This window comes from Periplaneta americana, chromosome 10, assembly GCF_040183065.1.
Source record: "Periplaneta americana isolate PAMFEO1 chromosome 10, P.americana_PAMFEO1_priV1, whole genome shotgun sequence".
Taxonomy (NCBI): Eukaryota; Metazoa; Arthropoda; class Insecta; order Blattodea; family Blattidae; genus Periplaneta; species Periplaneta americana.
In genome coordinates, this window is record NC_091126.1 from 4,817,219 (window position 1) to 4,840,280 (window position 23,062).

Here is a 23,062-nt window from a genome sequence, read left to right on the forward strand (position 1 = left end):
TAACGCGAGGGTTTCCTCTGGGAGCTCTGGTTCCCCTGTGGCATTCCAACAAGTTTCTATCATCATCTTATCTCATCACAGATGTAGCATAGATCAGCCTCCTATGGCGCACCCTGGACAACAAATCTGTCGATAAATAGGTTTACGAAACTGGCTTGACATGAGTGAATGACTAACAGTCAAGTACCTGTCATTAGTTAAAAAAAATAACAAAAATAAAAATCCAAGGAAAAAAAGACTTGTGCTACAGTCATCATAGCATCGTGACAATTCTTGTTCAGGGGATGACAATAATTTCAAGCCACAAATAATACTTGGTTACAGCAAAACCAAAGCAGAAGTGAATATTGTGGACAAGATTGTTAGAGAGTACACAACTTGTGAAGTGGTCTGTGTGACATGAATGACATCAGTTGTGTAAACACTCTCAAGACTCCTGACTGGAAAATGAAGCAAAAGCATCGTAGATGCCCATTCCTGCTTGAACTAGGTGAGCAGATCATTTGTCCCTACAACTGCAGGCCACTGCCACATGTGTCCAAGGTTGCCAGAAGGAAAACTGACCTCATGTGTCACACATGCTAACAATGGACTTGCAAAATTCACTGTTCTTAAAAGGTGGTCATACAGGGTTTCAAGTGTACAGCAAATTGATGCTAAACTCCTTAACCAACACTCTTTTTTAACGCACGCGCGCACGCACACGCACACAAAGTGATATTAGTGGACAATTGTGAAATAGTAATATGAGCACATAAAACAATCTAATCGTAACTTGATAGTGTTCAATTTTTTTCTCTCTTACCAGTTTTTTAAATATAAAGCTGGGGACTTATTATGTATGGTAAAGTGAAGGTTAATAACATCTGAAATTGCATTTGGAGACTATACAGGAGGAATGAGGTAAGTGAACTTAGGCCATCTATGAGTCTATAATACAGTACTCTAATTTATAACACAAATTCTTGGATAATATAATATAAAAATATTTATAGAAAATCTTAGTTGCTTACAGCCAAGCGTGCACACGCACGCGCACGCACACACACACAAAAGTCACTTATTTTGGACTGCTTGCTCATAGAGAATAAATCATATCCTCAAATTGTGATAACTATTCCATAATTTGTTCAGTTACATCTTATTTTATGAAACATTTCACAGTTTCTAAAGCAGTAACATCATCATTAAAGACAATATTGTTGTAGGCTAGCTTGGGCAGCTTCGAATGTCCACGAATTTCGAAGTGGGCCTCATCTTAACAATGAATACAAACTGTATTTTTGCATACTACATTTTCACGGCAAACCTAATTTCGAGAAAAATTAATTTAGAATGTATAAATGACGTTTCGTATCTTCTGAGGTTTAAAATATGACCATGTAAATGCAAAAAAAGAATAAATGAAAAGCGTGTATGTAAAATAAATTAGCATGGAAGATACAGTGATCTTACCGAAACCTCAGAGAAAAAGTGTACGTGAAAAACACGTAAGTGCAAAATGTATAAAAGCAGTTTTACTTTACAATATTTTAAATATTTTAAACACTTTTTGTTTGCCCCAATCCTCTTGTACAATTATTTCAAACTGCAGTCTTAATAATTCAATAATTTTTAAGCCTGCTAAATATTTCATAGTAGTGACTACTAAAATTTAGAAGTATGCTCTTTAAACAATTCCACTATTTTTTACTGAAAATACATAATCTCACTTTATGAACAGCTATTTTATATATTTTTGCTACAGGGAGGATTGTTTCTTATTTTTGAACTCATTTTCGCTGGAACAACACTCAGAACATCAGAAAAATTTGGGGAGAAATTAATATCTCTACAAAAACTTATTCCTCATTTCGTTCCTCAGCATGCAATGAGAATAATTTATTGTGCTGTGAAACCAATATACACAAAATGTACTCAGAATCCTCGTTGATAACAAGATTTAACAAAACTGTGTAGTTTTTTATGCCTTGTATAACTTTTATGAAATTCAATTCAATTTACTCATGCTACAAAGTCAGAAATTTTAAATCAAAATATGAAATTTGTGTGCATAAATGTGCGTATTCTAAAAAAAAATATGGTTTTCAGCAATGATAACAAGAAAACACTTTTTGTAATTTTTACACAGTTTTACAAATTATAACATACATAAAAAATAAACATCTTCCTGGTACTATGAGACTAGTCGATTTCAAATGGAAACAATCAGGGATTTAATTCACGGCATCACACTTTAGTTGGAGAGTTCGAGCACTGAGGCTTCAAGTTTTAAATTAAAACACCATAATTGAAAGATTCTTCATTTATTCCATCAAAACAGAAAACGTTGTAATGAAAAGTAAGAAAGATCAATGATTGTACTGAATATATCAAAACAGAAACAAAAGTATAATCCTTTCATGTCCGTATTAATTAATGCAAATATGAATATTTCATAAATAATACTCCAACAAGTACTGCAAATGTACGACACATATTAAAAAAAAAAACTATCTGCTCTGATTGACTATAACTATTCACGCAAGATGAGAAGATTACATTGTGTGCAATGAAGAAATTACTTATTTCTATGCAAGTAGTTTTTCAGTTCAATAATCTAAGATATAAATATCAACAAGAATCAAAAAATTATAAAGTTCATTCATTCAGTCATTCATTCGTTTGTTGGTTCGTTCGTTCGTTCGTTCATTCATTCATTCAACATACAATGATTAAACATCCACAGTTTACATTAACATTACAGAAGTAATAAACAATATTTTATATATATAATTAAATAAACATAGCAATTTCACTATAAATATCATCCAAACTTGGGATTCTGCATAGTAATAAAGCACTTCCCCTTTTCAATGGGAATAACAATCAGCATCAGTTTGTTAGGAATTCATCTCACATTCGTTTCACAAGAGCAATACAGCAAAGTCATTATCGTTTTTTATAGTTACATTCAATTTTTAAAATATAACCAAGTTAAAAACATATCACACCAGGGCCAGATTTAGAATATAACAAATAGGAACGTATCTCAGATATCAGGGCAGTCTGTAGTTCTCGTGGTAGAATCCTAAGGTGACCATCCATCTTCATTTTTATAGAACAGTCCCGAATTTAGACCCTCTGTCTCGGATTTTTCTGAAGGAATTTCGGGATGTCAATTTGTCCCAGATTTTGCCAAAATGATATGATTTGTTCCGATTTAGATTTTTCTACATTCATAGTAATGATTTTATGGGATATGAACTCTGAAGTTGGCAACACAGTCAGCTGCCATTGCTGCTGCTGGTACTGTATCTCATTCGCTTTACAATTGGCGACTGGACTGGGAGAGATGTCACGAGCCAAGTGACTAATGTTTTCATTGCTAAAATATTGCATTTTCATACGATTCATACAAGAAGTAATCTCTTCCTCGCCAGCCACCATTCTTAGAAATCATCAACAATTAAACTAATAAAGCAGAAGCAGTCGAGTTCTCTACAGTCTGAAGAAAACTGGAGGGAACACAACTGGAAACCAGAAAACAAGCAATTGGCGAAGCTTCAGATACTGCTCTGTAAAGAATAGAAAACTACTGAATTATCACTATCAAACCTTGGTTTGGCTTCGAAACAATCAAACTCTTGCACATCTCCAAGGTAAATCTAAATCTCTATGGAGAGAAGAGAAAAACATAAAAAACTGCTAAGGGCAAAGAAAATTAATTTCATAGAAGAACAAAAAGAAAAGTCCAAGCTCAAGAGATGCTAACAGAGCCCTTTCTTGCCCTTGGAAGGAAGTTGACCAGTACTGAAATCTTGGGGGACCACCTCTCCCTTCTCCCAATGCTTGCCAAATCAAAGTGCCAGAGTCATATGACAAAGAGCTGATATAAGCATAGCAGAAGTAAGAGCAGCTATTCTGAAGGTGAACTACAAGAAAGCAACCAGACCAGACCAAATCTCAAGCGCACAGCAGATGAACTGACTTCCTTCTGAAACAATCTATTCAATATATGCATTCCATTTTAATATATATTATGTATATTGTCATTTTTTATTTTTACGTTATTTTATTCATGTATTGCAATTTGTTACTTTTATCGCGATTCTATTTATTTTTATTGGGTATTTATATTTCTCACGTAAATTTATATGAAAGTTCACCACTCATTTAGTATCCCACTTTCCAAGGTGTCCCGATTTTGGGACTTGAAAATCTGGTCACCTTATAAATCTACAACTATTATTAACAAGTGAACTGTTACATTGAACTGTAGATAAAAGTAAGCTACTTGAGTGACTTTTCTCTGTGGAAATATTTAGAGGGATGATAAAAGAGTAGAAGGTATTAGTTCACCAGCAAGAGTGATGTTCGTTTTTATATTTGAAGGCACTCTCCCATCTGAAACAGTACTAGTAAGGAAGGTTTGTACCATAACCAATAGAAAGGGATGTATAAAACTGAATAAAGAGTTTAAAACTTCATTTTAGATTTTCGCATAAAAATATATTATGTGCACGAAAAAAATAGAAAAGTATATTAAGCATTATATTTTTCGTGCATTTGCACAATGTGACTGTAACACATACTCAATCTAAGATACAAATTCCCTTAATTTTTATACATTGAATATTGTCTCATTCCTGAGCTTCTAACAACATGCGAACTTAGATGTGTTGAAAAATATTTGTTTCACAAAATGCATTTCTTCATGATACATCATTATTAAGTGCAGAGCCTAAATCTGTCCCTGGATCTAACAATTTCATTTAAGCTTGGTTACCAATGGACTAGAACCATCAATAGTATACATATACATGTCTATCATGCTCCTGGCAAAAGAAACCCAAATACCATGATGGAATATTCCATGAAATTCAGTAGGACGGCAAATATGTATAACCTATGGGCACATGGGCACATGCCGGCATTGATCTCAACAGCAAACAAGGCACAATATGGGAATAAAATTTCTCCTTATTTTCATTACTGGGATAGTTTGCATTCTGACATTGGCTGCTATTTTAAAATGTAATTTTATACAATTTTGATGCTTTTCATCCTAATCCTAGCTGCTACTATTCTTTGAGGACACTTTCAATGTTTCCAGCCCAGTGTTTGGATTTCATCTGTCATTAGTATGTGTGTGCTAGAATTCAGAGTATTATGTAGCATTACATACATGATATATCATATTACTGTATAATACAAGTACTTAATTGTCTTTAAGATAAAGTATTGCATAATACAAGGAATAATAGGCAGTTTAAATAATAGTATATTTACAACCAGTCTCAAAGAAAATTGCAGAACCAATATGCGGCTCAAGAATTATATATAACAATGAAATTTACAGCACAAACAAGCATGTAGAGGCAAATAATGCAAATTTTTGGTACACTTACGTGAACTTAACATTTAATAAAAACAGCAAGTAGCTGCCGGAACATTTTTGTAAGTTCAACAAAAATCATGACCAAACGATAAGTTAGTTTACACTTCTCAGGGGTTGCTTCTTGAAGATAGGATAATATCAAAATGACACGAAATTCCAAATACTAAACAGGTATATGTAATATCAATAACTTTGTAAATAGGAATAGCATAATTAACCAAAATAAGGGTGGAATGTTACTGCACCACTGATAAAATAACATTTGGCTTATTTCAGAATTTAAGAAATATTTTGAAATTGTAAAAAAGAGCACGGCGCGCGCGCGCACACGCACACACATACATACACACAGTGCTTCTTTCCAGCAAAGTGCACCAGAACAGCGTTCCGGCACATTTTTGTTGTTTTTTTGTCATGGAACCGATAACTGTGTTAATGATTATGTGTTTAACATTTGTTTTTGAACCCTGCCTAGGTACTGACAGTCTCAAAGTTCGACGAAAAGAAGATTAAAAACGACAAAATTCTGGTGCACTGGACAATAATCTCCTCCCCATCTGCTATAAAAAAGCGCGTGTGCACGCGCGCACACTCTCTCTCTCTCTCAGAGTTCCACTACCTTTTTTTCCAGAAGAAAAGCACTGTATGTATGTATGTATGTATGTATGTATGTATGTATGTATGTATGTATGTATGTATGTATGTAACTACACACACACGCGCACATGCACACACACAATACTGTGTTTTAATAACCAGGCGAAAATAATGAAACACATACCTAATCATTTGGATGAAGGTTGCAGTCATTTTTCTCATATGTTATCTGATGACCAGAGAAAGATCCAATTTCAAAATTGAAGGGCTTGCCACAAAACCATTGCATAATCAATTTTTACCGAATGTGAGTTACAGATGGGATACCATTAGTTATCCAAAGCCGAATAATGTCACATAGTGTAGTCAAGGATATTATGATCATAGTGTCTATAAAGATGATGTGAAAATTATGCTCAGTTGAACAATGTTGGTTATGCCTGTACGATGACAGATGTTGGACAGAATGGTGTTTCACTTTCTAAGTTAAAACAGCTGAATAAGAGCCGAAGAAATAGTGGGGAACCACACACTACCAAGAAAGCTGTATACAAATCTGAAAAAGATATTTCGATCCAGATGTGTACAAAAACGTTGCATATGCAATTGTTTGGTGTTGTAGGTTAGGAATTTATATGGAATAAACTACCTTATTTTCACAGTATATTTTAATGTAATACTGATAAGGTATACTAGTAATGAATATATATGAATATATGTGTATAATAAGTTAGTACTTTATGATGCTACATTTATTTTCAGGACTGTGTTTGTACATGTCTTCATAGTGACTACAAAAATCTTACACATACACATAAGGATGAAGTATTTCGTAACTTCTACGGTAGGAGTTACAGTGTAATCAGTTTATGTTCCTTGCAGAAAACATGGAAATAATTGAACCTCAGCATTGTAGAGTTGATGAAGCCATTTCACATAAATCATGTTCATTAAAGTATTTCCTTAATGTGAAAGGTAAACGTTTCCGTGTCTGCCAGAAAACATTATGCGATACTTCACAAATAACGGCCAGAAGAGTGCAGATTATCCAAATGAAGATTAAGGGATAGGCGGGGTTCTCATAAAACAGACCAATCACATTCCTGATGAAGACAAGCAGCATGTCGAAGATCACATCAACAGCTTCAGTTTTCAAGAAAGATAATGCTATGAAGTGTCTTGGTCTGGACTTGAGTGTTGCTCCAAGGCCACCGAGCATTTGTACTGCGACAGTTTTAGAACATACTTTAATATTAGATTTGGATTACCAAGATCTGATAGCTGTCCTACATGTGACAAAATGTACACGCAGGTACTTACTTCATAATCCGAGGAAGAGCAACAGAAGATTAGTGCAAACAGTGCGCTTCATCACCGTAAAGCAGAAAAACCTATTCTCCCATGAAAGAAGATATTGCTCTTGCTCTGGAGAGTGAAAATACTGTAGTGCTCTGTGTGGATCTGCAACAGGTATTATTCTGTTCAACCCTCACTCGATCACACATGTTTTTATCAAAGGCAATATGCAAAATATAATTTTGCCATTTGCAATCCATGTATGTCTGGCAAAAATCAGTTGCTAGAAGAGGTTCCATCGAGATTGCATCATATATCCACACACAGTACTCACATCTATGTCAGTTTCAGAACGCAAGTTCATAATATGATCTGATCGCTGTGTTGCCTATATAACAACTGAAAAATTGTGGTCTTGTTGCAGTTGGTGGTTGCATTTGGCTATTTCACAGAAGTAAATCAGAAGTTTCTGTGTAGTGGACACAGCTTCTTACCATGCGACAGAGCATTTGCCCAAATTGAGAAAAAAAAAAAAAAAGATCTCCAACGTCTATGTTCGAGACCAATGGGAAGAAGTCATTAAACCATTTAATGTAAAAATGATGACACAGGAGGACTTCCTTGAAATTGCACAGCTGAAGTCTAACCTGAAGAAGGATTCTGCCCTCAAAATAACTGAAGCTATGTGGACTCGGATTTGTACTGACAACCCTACAGTTCTTCAAACTAGAGCAGAATGTAACACCTTGCATCTGTTGAATACTTAGAGTATCACTAAGCAACAGTGTGGGAAATCCAAAATAATTAAAAGTACATTGCTCTTCCATTTGCAAGCCTTACTCCTGTGCATAAAGAGTCCTTACCAATAAAGGAGGAGGAAAAAATGACCCAATAAGCATGTGTGAATATTTGGAACCACAGTATCGCGCTTTCTATCAAAATCTGTGTTCACATTGAATGATTTTTTATTTAATTTAAGAGCTGTTACTGCACTATGTGATCCTCTAACAATGTAAACGCTTTTTGCTTGATCATTATGTACACTCGCCGGCAAAAAACGTGGGTCACTTTGAAAAATTTTACGAGAATATTTAATTTTGTGGTGTTTCTCTTTATAAAGAAATGTTTTCATCACTCTCTGGCAGGTGTGTGGTGAATGTGGTCCGAATTGACCGACTCTTAGAGATAATTTTCCCTTCCATTACCTTTTATGGTTTTATGACACACTCTTTTAACGTGGTTCCTCACCCCTAATAAAGCTTTAAAGTTACTATAAACATCTGATAAAATGTTCTTTGTAAATTCAGGGGAGCTCCATGCCATTTAATTCAGTTTCTGTTTGATCCTTATTGAGTCAAAATGCATCTAAATAGAGAAAATGTTGTACACGTAATCGCCTTAGTTGAAGATGTCGCAGCCTTCGGTATGTGGCCGTGCTGTAGGAGCATCTTATGGAAGTGTCCACCGGGCCGTGGAAAGTTATCGTGAATGTGAAACATGCGAAAGGAGGCCTGGATCTGGATGTTGACGGATTACGAACGCCAGGGACGACTGATTTCTTGTCCTCCAAATCTTGAGAGACCGAAGAACAACAGCGGTTCAGGTGAGAAATCATCTAGAGGCCATAAGAAATGTCCGGGTGAGTGAGAGAACTGCGAGGCGAAGACTCCAGGAGGCTAATCTTACTTCAAGAAGACCCGCTATTAACAGGGCAGCATCGGAGAAGATAACTCGAGTTCGTGATGCAGCATCGAAACTGGACCATTCAGGATTAGAGCATGGTGTTTTTACAGATGAGAGTCGCTTTTGTCTGAGGTCTCCAGATGGACGAGAAAGTGTGTGGAGGAGGCTGGAGAGTGATTCTCGCCTGTAACTCGCTCCCAAACGACACCATTTGGGGGAGGCTCTGTGATGGTGTGGGGGGAGTATAAACTTGAAGCCCGTACCGAGCTTGTGATACTTGATGGCGGTTCCTTCACTGCACACTGCTATGTGGAAGAAGTTCTGGAGGATCATGTTGTACCATTTGCACGATTTACAGGTGACCATTTCATTTTAATGCAAGACAACACTCATCCACACATCACCCATATCGTCATATGTTACTTACAAGAAATCGGGATTCAAACTCTGGACTGGCCAGCAATGAGCCCTGACTTAAATTCCATCGAGCATGTGTGGGATATGATTGGGAGAAAACTTCGAGGGCACAACTGGTGGTAGAATGGAACAATCTTTCTCAGGAAGCAATTAGGAACACAGTGGTCAGTGTACCTCAATGCCTTCAAAAGGTTATCACTGCCAGAGGAGGAAACATCAGATTTTAATATGTCTAGTTATTTACTAAACATTTTTTGACAGTGTACATCAGTGGAAGTGGTGCAGTGAAAGAAATTCAAATGAGTAAAAATAACAATTACAAAAATTGCAAAATGTCATAAGAAAGTGAATGTGAGATAAAGTTTGAAAATGCATTTAGTGTTTAACATATAAGGAACACGATGTTTGATTAGTATTATCAGTATAATTCATTATTTAGGACACAAGGCTAACATTATATTCAATAAAACAAAATTTTTCAAAGTGATCCACTTTTTTTGCCGGCAAGTGTACTAGGTTCTATTATTATTTTCTTAAAACACTGACTAATGTTGCATGTTTGGATATTGCGTATTCAATTTCATGTAGGTACTTTGATTTTGAATGATATTTTGTTCAGCTAGAAGGATATCACACTACTGAATGAACCTTCAGTATGTGTAAACTTTTTAGTTTTTGCTGATTATGTATTAATTATTATTGTTTTCTGAAAATAACTGACTAATGAAGCATGTTCTAATATTATGTATTAAGTTTCCCCTGGATATGCAACGTTTTTGTTCCTTTGACTACAGAGTATGGATAGAATACACTTAAAAACTTGTAATATTCCCTGTTTGTATCTTTCATTCTTCACATATTATGACAATAGTTGCATTGAGTCATCCAGATGTGTGAACAATGCAGTTATTGTATTATTTATCTCTCCTGAGAACTTAGCTTCATGGACGTTTTTGTGACGAGCCCTTCAATTATCTACCTAGCACTATTAGCAGGTGATATCTGCACTACTTACTCCATAATATTTACCGATGTGAGTTTAGGTAGTTTTAAATTCTCTACTATGTTATCAAAAATATTTCGAAAACCTTGCACCTCAAGTTGTTTCTTGTAGTGTGATGTGCTTGACTGTCAGAATTTAAAACTTTTCAACCCCTGATAAACTGCGAAACTGACAGATTTATGCACCCGGAATTTTGTTATTATTCCAGCATCTTCTGAAGTAACTTTGGTCAAAGAAGTACGTTCTTTATCAATCATTATTGCAATAAGAAAGAAAAGAAATTTTAAATATGGAACAAAAGAAACAGCAGTATGGATCACAAAAATTAACTGCCTAAACACTCCTCTTCACGCGTACAGCATAACTCACTGTTTCATCTTATTATGAGTGGGTCTTGGCACCATCATGCAGCTTCACACTGTCAAAGTCTCTGTTCAGTCGTACATTCGCAGAGCATCTTGCAGCTTGTCAACAATCTGCAATCAGTGCAACATAAATACTGGTATTATAATTTTAAATCCAAAAGGAGGTTGACACATGGTTAACATAATTGAATGTTCTTCTGATAAGAGATACAAATATTATAAGACAAATGTCGAGGTCATTTTTAACTGCTCTCGTAACCTTTTCAATGTAATGGAAAATCATAGATGTAACAATCAAAGCAAAGAGCTATAAGAGGAGGTTACATTATAGGAATAACCTGATAATATGACTTCATAGCTAAAAATATACAGACACCTATTTCATCAAAGTATGAAGTATTAAACCGCACTTTACAATTTTTTGTGAAGTGTGGAGTTGCATTTCTCTGCTGCAGAAAATTCATGGTCTCTATAAAAGGTCTGACATATTTTAATCTATAATAAATCAGGAAATAATGAAGATACAAATAAACTGGTAGCATTCATACATAAATTTAAAAGTTTCTTTCGTTCTTTCTTCCTCATTCACGATCGTGTTCATAGATGGCATGCAGTTTCCATAACTGAAGGAAATGGCGACATGACGAGAGAGAGCTGGAATGGTGTGTCAGTTTATTGAACTGGAATCAGTGAAGCAAACTCAGAGAAACTTCATAACACATTATCAGAAAGATCCTCCCCCTAGAGGGGCCATGTGCAGTTATGTGCGTGGATCGCAGACTGCATCAATCAAGCATTGCTCTTACTAGTTCTTAGCTGGAGGGGTGTACAATAATCTATTCTGCGCTTCTAGGGTTGGATTAAATAAGCATTTGGACATTATAAACACACTTAGGAGAAGGAAAAAATCACAGTTATTATCAGTGTCTATATTTGCCAATTGTAATACAAGAAACTTTAGACTTACTCAGTTATACTTCACAAAGTAGTGGCTTGTAAAACATAATTTATTAATATGATTTTTATATAGTATTTGAAGAAAAAAAAATATTGCAGTAATTTCGAAACAACAAAAAACGAACAAGTATTTCATTTTACGTAGTAGGAACTAATTATTTTAAAATAATAGATCCTACTCTTTCATTGTTCGTCAAGCATTATTTGTTGAGGCCATTGGTACACAAATGTTAAAGAAAATATTATACTCTCAATTAATTGCATGAAGTAGGACATTGTGAAGTTTTACACTGAAATCATTTCCTTGCTGTATGTCAATATAAAGTAACATTAATATTAATATTAATAAATAACATAAATTAAGCTTAGAATTTAAATTCACATAATACAGTTTATTTGTAAAACGTTGAGAGCATGTATTGCCAAGTTGGGAGCGTTACCGAAAGAAATTAAAAGTGTAGTTCACAAGCTGTGAAGCAACGATATTCTCTTTGTGTCAGGTTTAAAGATTTATTAATGTAAGTGTATTAAATTAATATAGTGATGTGAGATGGAAAATCTGCCATTATATATTTTTCCAGAAAATTTTTCCACTCCTTACAAGCTCAAGAGCCTCACATGTATTCCTCACTTTATTCTCATCATTTACTAGCTTGTGAAATGAATGTCGTAAGTCGTCTAACCTTTGATGGCTGTGTTAGTACAGACTCCAAAACAACGCCATTGTAAAGTTCATTTTGCTGTGAGAGTACTGATTAAGAAATAAGCGCTGTCAATATCATATTTTGAGAACTTTACTAATCTGATCTAAACTGTCACAACACTATTACCTCAACATGAACTGATGAAAGCCTTTCATTTTAAAATAATGATTGCTGGCTGAGGAAAACATTGTAACAATTATGTTATGTGATTCGTAAGGTTCGTTCCAACAAGCGGTTCATGGATCAGTTCATGTACGGTTCCTGTACTATCTTATGCGCATGCGCTAGTTGAGCATCTGCTATGGTATGGAAACTGGACTGGACGCTGTTGGAACGCTTTCGCGGATCGTTATGTACTAAATCCAGAGATGCTATAACTGTAATCATCTTTGCTAAGAACGGGATGCTTATTATTATCGTTTCGCAGCTAATTCTAATTGCAGAAAATAGAATTTGGATCATTTTCTATAAAAAAGATGACAAAAAACATGGAAGGCAAGAATTCCGCCAATTCAATGTCGTGTACTGGGGGACTCTCATTTAAAAATAGTTCCTTTTTTAATTATTAATGCATGTACGTTATTTATTATACTTTTAATCAAAGCTGCATGTTGAAATTGTAATTAACTATTTCAATACTCAAATAATTTCCATTCCCTTTCTTTTTGGCGAAAGTTTAAATTAAATCTCTAGTTTTAATATTTGTCTACACTGTCACTTTTCATCTTTAACCTAATTGATTTGAAAGTCGACCACGTCTTTCTTCAGTATCCAGGAGACGTTGGTGAGCTTATGCGCATGCGCGTCTTGCGTACTCTTCCGTACATGCCTCGATCCGCGGACTATTTCTGACCGTTCCGAACCCGTGTCAAAGCTTGTTGGAACGCCCGACTGCAGTACATGTTTCCGGTTCAGGACTGGTTCGGATTGTGTTGGAACGCTTTTTCTGTACTGCGCATGCTCACGATGGTTACGGACGGTTCCTGACTGCTGTTGGAACGAACCTGTAATTTCTCCCCTTTGTTATCTGTGAACTCCTTACTTTATTTATCATAACTCATTCACAGACATAGCCAACTCAGCACCCGTACTGAAACTGTGTTACTGAAACAAAAGCTAATATGTTGCTGCAGGTACTGTATAGCCCTGTCGCACTCCCTCTCTGAGGGATTACTTTTTTTTTTTTTTTTAATAGGGGTTTTCTTAAAAGGGGGTTACATAAAATGGGAAGGAAAGGCTAAAGTAACTAGTACTCAAATTTAAATTATGTTTTATTTAACAACGCTCACAACTGCCAAGGTTATATCAGCGTCGCCAGTGTGCCAGAATTTTGTCCTGTAGATTTCTTTTAGATGCCAATAAATCTACTGACATTAGCCTGTCGCATTAAAGCACACTTATATGCCATCGACCTGGGCCAGGTCAAACTTCAACCTCGAGCACAGAAAGCCAGCACTCAACCGACTGCACCACCTAGACCGACAACTAGTACCAATGTGTTATATACCAAATATTACAATCATTTAATTAGGCTTACAATTATTATTTACAATACATTTCATTATAATATTTTCTAACTCTTGAAATAATGAGGCACTAATGATTTTCTATCTGGTTGAACCCAAACCACACTGAAACTCTGCACTAAAAAATTATTTCTTCTTCATTATTCCTTATAATGTAGTTGGCAAACCATGCCTTTTTGCCATATACGATAGTGCTATTTAAGGTTTAACCTCGACACCCTTTATTATTTTCACTTTCCATCTGACAGTTAATTTCTTATATTTAGTTGCCAATATAACGATGCATAAACTACATAAACTAACAAAAATAAAAACTTGGAAAGAGGCTCCACACAACTCGCGAGAACAAAGCAAAGCAACCTTTCTGTGAAAGTAAAGCAAAGCAAGACCATAAAGGTCTACAAAGAATAATGGTGCCAAATTACTATCGATTGAGATGCACTATCAAATATGTGGTACTATCGATAAGTGAAAGTTGATAACGGGTCCACTAGCAATATTCCTGAGACGGATAGGGAGGCCACCCCATAACCTCCAGGTTTAGGTAGATGAACACACATCTCCTAATAATATCTCTTGTATCCTGCAACCACTGTGGTGAAACTACCTTGTTCTAACTCGAGCTATAATTGTAACAATTTCCAACAAGTACCCCTCTCGCCCATCAAGTCATAATCCATAGAATCACCTCACCTAAGAGCCAATTGGCTAGTCTCTTAAATTGAGACAACTCATCCTGCCCATCAAGTCATAATCCAAAGAAATCACCTTACCGAAGAGCCAATTGGCTAGTCTCTTAAATTGAGACAACTCATCCTGCCCATCAAGTCATAATCCATAGAATCACCTCACCTAAGAGCCAATTGGCTAGTCTCTTAAATTGAGACAACTCATCCTGCCCATCAAGTCATAATCCATAGAATCACCTCACCTAAGAGCCAATTGGCTAGTCTCTTAAATTGAGACAACTCATCCTGCCCATCAAGTCATAATCCAATAGAATCACCTCACCGAAGAGCCAATTGGCTAGTCTCTTAAATTGAGACAACTCATCCTGCCCATCAAGTCATAATCCAATAGAATCACCTCACCGAAGAGCCAATTGGCTAGTCTCTTAAATTGAGACAACTCATCCTGCCCATCAAGTCATAATCCAATAGAATCACCTCACCTAAGAGTCAATTGGCTGGTCTCTTAAATTGAGACAACTCATCCTGCCCATCAAGTCATAATCCAATAGAATCATCTCACCTAAGAGCCAATTGGCTAGTCTCTTAAATTGAGACAACTCATCCTGCCCATCAAGTCATAATCCAATAGAATCACCTCACCTAAGAGTCAATTGGCTGGTCTCTTAAATTGAGACAACTCATCCTGCCCATCAAGTCATAATCCAAAAGAATCATCTCACCTAAGAGCCAATTGGCTAGTCTCTTAAATTGAGACAACTCATCCTGTCTAAGGCTTTTCCGTGGTTTTTCTAAGGGGGTACGACAAATGTCGGGATGAGCTCTAAAAGAAATGGGCCACAGACCCACATCTCCTTCCCCATAAAGATACCGGTATTTTTCCATATATAAATTTTCTACACATATGCTCCAGCTGCATTACCCTGTTACATGAGCGAGGTTACTCGACTCTACTCGCACTGCGAAAGGGATGTTGTACCTTTCAATGTGCAGACTTACAGTGTTCTTGGCCTAACTTTCGAACATCACACCCGTTACACGAGCGAGTTTACTTGACTCCATTTGCAATGAAAAAGGACAAAGTATCTTTCAATGTGCAGACTTACACCTTCCAGCGTTTCTTCTTTCGATCCTGTAGTCAGTTTCTCCAATGCATTCCCCCTCCCACTTTATGTGGTAGCTATTAGGTTACGTCTATTTTCGGCTTTTCCTCTTCAAAATTTTCTAGAGTTCCTTCAGCAGAGCAGTAAAACCCAGAGTGAGACAAGTGTCCAACAGACTTGGAGCTTACAAATTCATTTTTTCTCAGCCATGAACTCCTTTGCAAGAACGAATTTTCGCGTACCTTTAAAGTTTCTCCTCTCATTTCCCTCTCTTTCAATTCAATTAAAAAATTCGGTATTTCGGGTTTCATTATCACAAAATCCACTGAAAAGTATTTCTTAAAAGTGGGGTTTTCCTTAAACTGGTTTCCTTAAAAGTGGGAATTAATTACATTATTCTTATGGTACTCATAGTTACTTGACTGATTATTCCTTCAAAACGGGAATGTCAAAACGTGGTTTTACTGTACTTTTTATGTAGTAGGAATATACTGTTACAATTTGTAGAATTTCCCCAGAATGTTATTCCAAACTTCATTATCGAGTGGAAATATGCAAAGTATATGAGGAGGTCCGTTCCAAACTATAGTAAGTCACTGATTTAATTTTTTCAGGAGAGAAGAAAAACTGTTTATGTGCCAACAAAGGGATGTAAATTAAAATACTAAAATGATTAATTATTGGACGAACTTAATTTATCAGAATCAATTACATTTGAAATCAATTTCACATCAGACTGTCCTGAAATTCAGAAAATATATATTATGGTCCGACATGAACATAAAAAGGAAAACGAATTTTCTTCCTCAATATTTGTAAAAATTCAACCAAAGTAATTGTGTAAGTAATACGTAACACTCCTTAATTTACTCCTATGTAATATTGAATCACAAAGGTAATGTTCATTAATGCTAACAATATTTATCAGCTTTCTTTTTTGTTGAAAAAACCCTTTCCTCGATCCTGCGAGTATCATTTGCGGGAAATGCACAACAGTAGAACCAACCTTCCCTATGCTAGCATGGTGGTTCGAACAGTGTTACATCAGGATCCTTGTCAGATTGAAACAAGAATACCCTATTGTACATTAGATAATTATTGTAGAAAAGAGTTTTTGAATGAAAATAAGTCTCCTAAACACCTATTAGGCCTAATTAAAAATATAGTAAAAGTATTATAACGAAGTTCACTTTGTTGCTGTCGTCATGTTTTCTTCTTCACTCTTTTCCTGCTTCCTCTGCTATTCTCACTTATAGGCACTTCTCCCTCCATTTCCACGAATACCACATGCACAACTGGACTGCAGCGAAGCTCAACTATACAAAGTCCGACAATAAGTCAGTACTGTAAATTGGAGCTAGTTCTTCTCAGTGCAGAAAATTTGAAATGCAACCTTACAATGAAAAATATTAACTGGTTTTGGACAGAATATGGTTTGATGCGGACAAAGAGTGGACATAGTACAGTTTTCCACGAACACCCAGTTTCATGCATTCTTTTGAAGGGGATTTAATACAGTTAGATCCAAACACACTTCACAGCATGATAAAGCATGTTCAGAACTATACGAATCATATAAAATTCAATTGCGTCCTTGGATGGACTTAATACAGTTTGAAACAGACCTCCTCATATTGATTTTAAGGTATTGATATTTACAAACTCTTGCATAGCTCTAATAGCAAAACATGCTGAATTTAGTTTGGGGGTAATTTCTTTAATATGATTTTTTAAATTTAATAGATTATCGATTTGTAAGCCAAGAAATTTGGTTGTTGTTTCTAGTAGAGGCCTGTTGTTAATTATTATGCTTGGAATTTGCAAGATTGAATTAGGCAGGATTTAAATTGGATTATGTTAGTTTTGTTACAATTTAATGCTAATTTATTGCTGACAACCAATCACATATATTGACGAGGATTGCCTCCGTTGAAGATTGGAATGTGCTGGAGTTATTGATTGTAATTACTATACTTGTGTCATCTGCAAATTATATGGGATGACCTACACTGGACAGTTAAGACTGTAGGCCTACATATCTTATATTCATAAATAAATCCCTTCACAACTGATTTAAAAATATTAGTACTTAAACAATTACTACATTCTAATTACAAGTGGGATTAAGAATACATCTTTCGAGAAGAAAAAAAAAGAACTCAATATAACAATACTTTTTATAGCAATATTTTCTACGGGCACAATTGATATAGCTATATGGACAGTGCATTGTAGTTCAAATATGTTGACCAGTAGGGTAAACATTGGTAATTTCGTGATAATTTCATGAAAACTAATTTAAAATGCAAATGTGTAAATATATCCTTATTCCGATTTTTTCATCTAAAAGACGATAACTTGCTGTACAAATCTGGAGACATGAAAGATTGGATACGTTCTTGAATATGTGCCAAAAACCACTTTTACAACTTAAGCTGAAACGTTGGTAATTTCGTGATATTGCATTGATAATTTCGTGAGAGGTAGAAGAATTGTGGAAAAATTCATTAAAGTCAAATGAAATTCTCATTTATTGTTACAAGACTTCAAACATAGTAATTCCGTCTAATATTCATAGCAAGAAAACATAGAAATACATATCAACACATAATAAGAATGAAATCAAAGTAAAAATTGAAATTGAAAAGGGATCTTCTTTGCCCTGAAAGGGTGAACACTTTTATTACGGACTTTACTATAGCCTATATTACTAGGGTAACTCCAAAAATAATGCATAACGTTCGTTTAAAAATTATATTTTTATCCTACAGCTTTGCTATTTTCACAGAATGTAGATGCATCCGTAAGGAACAAAATGTCACTTTTCTACATAATCCCTGTCCCTTTCAACTGCCTTACGTAACCTAGGAACGAGAGCCTGTAGACCAGCACGGTAAAAGTCTGGACCAACACGTCTGAGCCACTCTTTAGCAGAGTGCACAAGGGAGTCATCTTCTAACCTCGTTCCGCGAAGGGATCCTTCAGTTTACCAAAGAGATGGTAATCGCACGGTGCCAGTTCAGGACTGTAAGGCGGTGTTTCAGTGTTGTCTATCCGAATTTTCTGATCTGGTCTGTGGTCTTGTGACTGACATATGGCTGTGCTTTGTCGTGCAATAGCAGAACATCCTGCTTCTCCCGATGTCGTCGAACACGACTCAGTCGAACTTGAAGTTTCTTGAGAGTTGCAACATACCTGTCAGAATTAATGGTGGTTCCGTGTGGCATGATGTCCATAAGCAAGAATCCTTCTGAATCAAAAAACACAGTAGCCTGCCGAAGGTGAACTTTTGAATTTCTCTTTCTTTGGTGAATTTGCATGATGCCACTCCATTATCTGCCTCTGTCTCCGGTCCAAAATGGTGCAGCCATGTTCCATCTTCTGTCACAATTCTTGCAAGTTATCTAGCACTTATCATTGACACTTAGCATGATAACAAATCAAACAGAAGCTACACTGAACCCATTGCGTCTTCCTTTTCTTTTTTGTTATCACATCTTGTCTTCAGATTTCTAAAATTCCTATTGTAATACATTTTATACTATTTTAAAAATTGTGACACTTAATGCTCAACAAAATTTCGCCTCAAACAGCTAAGATTTCTATCAGTAAAGCTAAGCCTATATGGCGACTACAGATGTATCTAAAATTCCAAAAACATTTCCTAAAATTTCATGAAGATACAATAAATCTTTGTACCAAATATCATATGCGTACCTTTAATAATAAGCCTGTAATGTAATTACAAACACCCGCAAAATTTTTATGCCCGAGAAGTTGACGCAAACTTGCTCTCTCCAAACATAAAAGCTCACTGAAGCAACTACAATAGTCACACAAAGCTTAGCTGTTTGTTTCTGGAAACTGGACAACATATGCAATGCCTTGGCAGAAATTTGGATCTCGTAACACCATTGGTTCACAAAAGAGCAAAGAAAAAGTATCACGAAATAACCACTGCCACGAAATTACCAATGTTTACCCTATAACAGGTTCATAATGAGTTTTAATTTTATATGTTAGAAATTTCATTATAATACTATGATTTCACATATAAAAACACAAGAGTTCAGATTTACTTGAAATATATACTATGTTTGAAAGCTATTATCCATGGTTGTAACAAAAGAAAGAGAAGTATTTAAAATTAAGTAATGGTATCAACAAAGAGCATAACCTGTGCCCAATAAAATTCCCAATATCACTTAAACTGGAAAAATCATAAGCCATATTAAAAAATGAGCTTCAGAAAAATCACTAATACTATGTTCAACTATCACCCACAAGAGAGAGGATTTTTGGGTTATCCAATGAAGAGGAGGAACGAAGATTCTTCTTTGAAATCGTAACAGCTCCAGAACTAACACCTAGGGGGAAGACGAAGAGGAAGAGGAAGACGAGGAGTAAATTACTGAGGTTCAACGTTTAACGTTTTTAAGATCTAAAAATAATTCGAAATGATATTAGAGATGGAATGAAAAGTGAGGGAAAAGAGAAGTGTACAGGAGGAAGCACTTGTGTTCCTAGAACTAGAGAAAATGCTTTTAGAACACAGTAGGTGTCCGAATATTATTTCTAGGGGTTTCCTTCTGGCATACAATATCTTTAAGCTCACGTGCACATATACACAAAGAAAACAGAAAAATTATTACACTTTCCTTCCTCCATCTCGTTTAGGTAACTAGAAAGACGTCACAAGTTTCTAGACTTTCACAGTGATACTACAGAAACTCAATTTATGATATAATTGATTTTCATTTAAAAATTAACCACATAATTTATGCTTACCTTCTGGTAGAATGTAATTTGTTCTTTGAGGTAGTTCTGCATGGCTTGCTTGAAGTCGACAGCTCGTTCAGTATGAAAGTGATTTATTTCAGCTAGGAGTGCATATGAAATTATATCAGTACGGCGGGCAACTTCTGATAATTGTGATGCTTCCATCTTGTGGTCCGATGCTAACTTTTCACATTCCCTACGTTTCTGAAGTGAACCCTAAAATAAAATAAAGTACAGGAAATATGGTAATGCAAAATCTTCAAGCAATTTGAGATCTCAAAAATCTTTGGGGCCATGAGATGAAGGGAAACAATAAAGGTAACATTTTCGAATTCACTAAAAGTAATGCAATACCAGTACTGAAATTCTTCTCAAGACAATAATGACACATTTTAATTTATTTAATTTATATAGTAAAATTTCTTTTATAAATTTCGCACTTGTGTTTTTCACACTTATTTGTTATTTTCTGAGGTCCTGACAAAATTCCTGTACTTTCCATGTTAATTTATTTCGAATATACGTTTTTCGTTTATTCATTTTTTTTTACACATTTGCGATAGTATTTTAAATCTTGAAAGATATGAAAGATCATTCGTACGTTCTAAATCAATGTTGCTCGAATTTAGGTTTGCTGTGAAAATGTACGAATGCAAAAGTGCAGTACGTGTCCATTGTTAAAATGCAGTCTGTTCTGAATTGGTGGACATTCGAAATTGTCCATGCTTGTCCTGGCAAGTAAACCAGTCATGCACGAGTGAGAGAATCCATTCAGAGAGGAGAGAGAAGTATGTGAGCGAGCTCCCACCTCGCAGCAGAGGGAAGAAATGGAATGTTTTAAACAATGAGGATTTGATACCAAAGCTGTGACCGCACTGAATACAACTACCTTAACACTCCTCCAAACTGAAAATATTTTGATGTAACTGAACAAATTATGTGACATTTATCGGAATTTGAGGACATTGTTTATTTCTTAGGAGGAAAGATCACATGTTATTAAATATGCTATTACAGATGTTATTAAATACTACTTCAGTTATACGTTTTTCTCACTTACGCGTTTTTTTTCTTCACACCCCATAAAATCTACACATTAAAGATTTACTACGAAACTCGAAATCTTCTTCTATCTCACGGAGGAGCAGTACTTATTCACCCTGTTGGATTTGCAGCCCCATAAATACCGACTCTTGATGTATCTAACATTCATTAGTCACCTGATATCATTGAGGCTCAAACATCACTCTGTGTCATATTTTTCATGAGAGGAAGTGGCATGTATTGAGTGAAAAGGTAGGATGAAATTAAATTTGTAAGGTCTGGGAAAATGGCAACATCTCAATAAAAATACATGACCACAAGTATCATAGCACTCAAAGCCAAGTTTGCAGAATGATACATCTGTTACAGAAGGGCAACTCGACACTTGATATGAATTTAAATTATTTTTTGACTAATTAATAATTTGTTGTACTACCAACATCTTCCTATTATCTACGCCATTCACATTTACAGGGTTTGTCAAAAAATATAGTTACCTAAATACTTTATGGCAACTGACAATGCTATGTTATTTGTCATCATTCACCCATATTCAGTGACATTTAACATGCACCACTTACTTTGTGTACTGTTAAGATGTCGGGAAAAGAAGAAATTATTCCCTTATACAGATGAAGAACGTCGCCCAATGGTTCCCAGTCTAGTTTGGGCTGTTCTTCAAATAGCTTTCCAATTTCATGATATGTATCACCAGTTACTCTAATTGCTTCTGTTAAGTTTCTTCTTGCATTATCTGAAGAAAAGATGAAAAAAACAAACATATTACAATATTAAATTTGGATGATTAATTTTTATGTTGTGCAAAATGTGATGTTACCTGTCACATGTTTTCATTAGTCATTCAACTATTATACTGGGTGCAAGGGTTAAAGGAATATGAAGGTGGGGTATGTTGAAAGCCTAGATCATATATAAAACAGATCAGCCAAGCTTATATTAAATTTGGACGCATCTGGAAAATAACGGACACTATGCGTCGCTAGTGTCGAGAAATGAGCTTGCGATAACAAACACTAGATGGCAGAGTACCTGAAAAGTACATAGAGTAATACGACTGTGGGATGATTTTTTTACGTCATGCCACCTCCAAATTTCTTTCTCATTGTAATGTGAGGTTATGTTACAATAAGACTTTGATGTGTCGCTAAATTGTAGCATACAGAAGCTTGTTTTACCCAAATTCATCAACACACATAGATGACATTTTGGTACATGGCTGATATAAAGTTGTTTGCGTTCAATATATAATCTGTCATCATTTGATGTACGAAATCTAATTGTTTTTAATTTTCAGTATACAATACCTCCCTAGCAACAATTATCACAAAATACTAAAAAGAGCACATTTGTCTGCGTTTGTTAAATGCACATCATGATGTTCACGAAAAGGCACTAATTTATTTTGTGTGAACAAGATTACAATTTTTGAATATGAAGGAAAAGCAGGTATCCCTCTTCTGAAATTTATCCGAAAGGGGAAGAATTACAACTCCCTCCC

General features: G+C 35.4%; 1 protein-coding gene across 2 annotated transcripts in view; it reads right to left on the reverse strand.

Moving 5' to 3' along the window:
- Positions 1–970: 970 nt before the first annotated feature.
- The window catches only part of SH3PX1 (sorting nexin 33-like protein SH3PX1), a 74,540-nt gene continuing 52,448 nt past the window's right edge, over positions 971–23,062 (reverse strand). For both annotated transcript variants that reach the window (XM_069836768.1, XM_069836767.1), the window contains 3 exons: positions 22,125–22,297; positions 20,509–20,715; positions 971–10,852 (listed from right to left, as the gene is read on the reverse strand). In XM_069836768.1, coding sequence (XP_069692869.1) covers positions 10,811–10,852; positions 20,509–20,715; positions 22,125–22,297 — 422 coding nt within the window. In that variant the 3' untranslated portion in view covers positions 971–10,810. The remainder of the gene's footprint in view (positions 10,853–20,508; positions 20,716–22,124; positions 22,298–23,062) is intronic.